The sequence below is a fragment of the Eimeria mitis genome, genomic scaffold, assembly GCF_000499745.2.
Source record: "Eimeria mitis Houghton genomic scaffold, Emh_scaff7327, whole genome shotgun sequence".
Classification (NCBI taxonomy): Eukaryota; Apicomplexa; class Conoidasida; order Eucoccidiorida; family Eimeriidae; genus Eimeria; species Eimeria mitis.
Window position 1 is genome coordinate 1 of NW_013575354.1, and position 1,059 is coordinate 1,059.

The window sequence follows — 1,059 nt, forward strand, 5'->3', positions numbered from 1 at the left end:
ATTTCCTGCCGCTCCGGTGATGTCAAATCAGAACTGCGGCGCGGCAACAACAGTTTTCTGTGTGGCTTGACAAAGCTGTACCCAAAACAAGCTGTTACTGAAACGCAGTATTTTAAGTGCAACTAAGCCGACCACAACGGAAATTCGCTCCAATAAACGTGTCCTCACTTCTGCGTGGGCACCGAGCTCTGCAGTCGGGTTGCAGGTTGAGATATTTGCTTCGTATCTGCGCCGCCATACTATTTTCCGCCGCTTTCGTTCTTTAGAGCCCCCCATTCTGCGGAGGGGATATTCCAGGCGTCGAAGTGGGACTGCGACGCTGGGTTTGCAGTTGGCGCAACAACCGTTGTGAGTGGCGGAGTGGGATTATGGATTAATGAAAACCAGATTTATTTCTCAGTGGGTATGAGAGAATGGAGAGTGGAGGCTTTTCGAGCAGCGCAGTTGGGCCCTATGTGGAGGCAGCAGATGCACTTTCTGTCACTCCAACTAATGCACAAGCGCCGGAGCTGTCGTCGGGTGGTGGATCTCTTCTGCGGGCTCACTCTTGTACACGCGCATTCATAGCTGCATTGGCCTCTATAACTGCAGCTGTGTTGTTAATATCCATTTGCAGCCGAGCTCAGATGTGGAACCATGCACTGCACACTCGCGCTCGCCGGCTGTCTGCCGGTGAGGGAAGGAAGCGTGGATTTGAAAGCTTGTGTGAGAGCGATTCGGATGAGGTGTCAGCATGGCTGGACTCTGATAGTGACCATGATGCCTCAGCTTCGACTGTGCCCCCAGCTAAACAGCCGCGCACTGGGCAAGAGCCACACGAGAGCTCCAGCCTACCGGTAGCCCAACAGCAGGCCATATCCCCTCAAATGGCCTCTAGTGCGTCTGCCTTGCCTGGCACGCATCCTCTGAGAGGTTGGACAATTGACTTTTCCGATCGCGCGCATTGGGTTGTTAGCGACAATTTTAAAGAGATCCAGGCGGCCGAAGCTCTGCTGCAGCTGTCAACGAGTACTTCGTCTGTGGAGGCCGCCGGTGGCGGGGCCCGAGAACAAGGTGGGG

General features: G+C 54.6%; 1 protein-coding gene across 1 annotated transcript in view; it reads left to right on the forward strand.

The window, feature by feature from the left end:
* Positions 1-626: 626 nt before the first annotated feature.
* The window catches only part of EMH_0091080 (uncharacterized protein), a gene marked incomplete at both ends in the record, with an annotated part of 1,292 nt that continues 859 nt past the window's right edge, over positions 627-1,059 (forward strand). The window contains one exon of the mRNA XM_013501675.1: positions 627-1,053. Coding sequence (XP_013357129.1) covers positions 627-1,053 — 427 coding nt within the window. The remainder of the gene's footprint in view (positions 1,054-1,059) is intronic.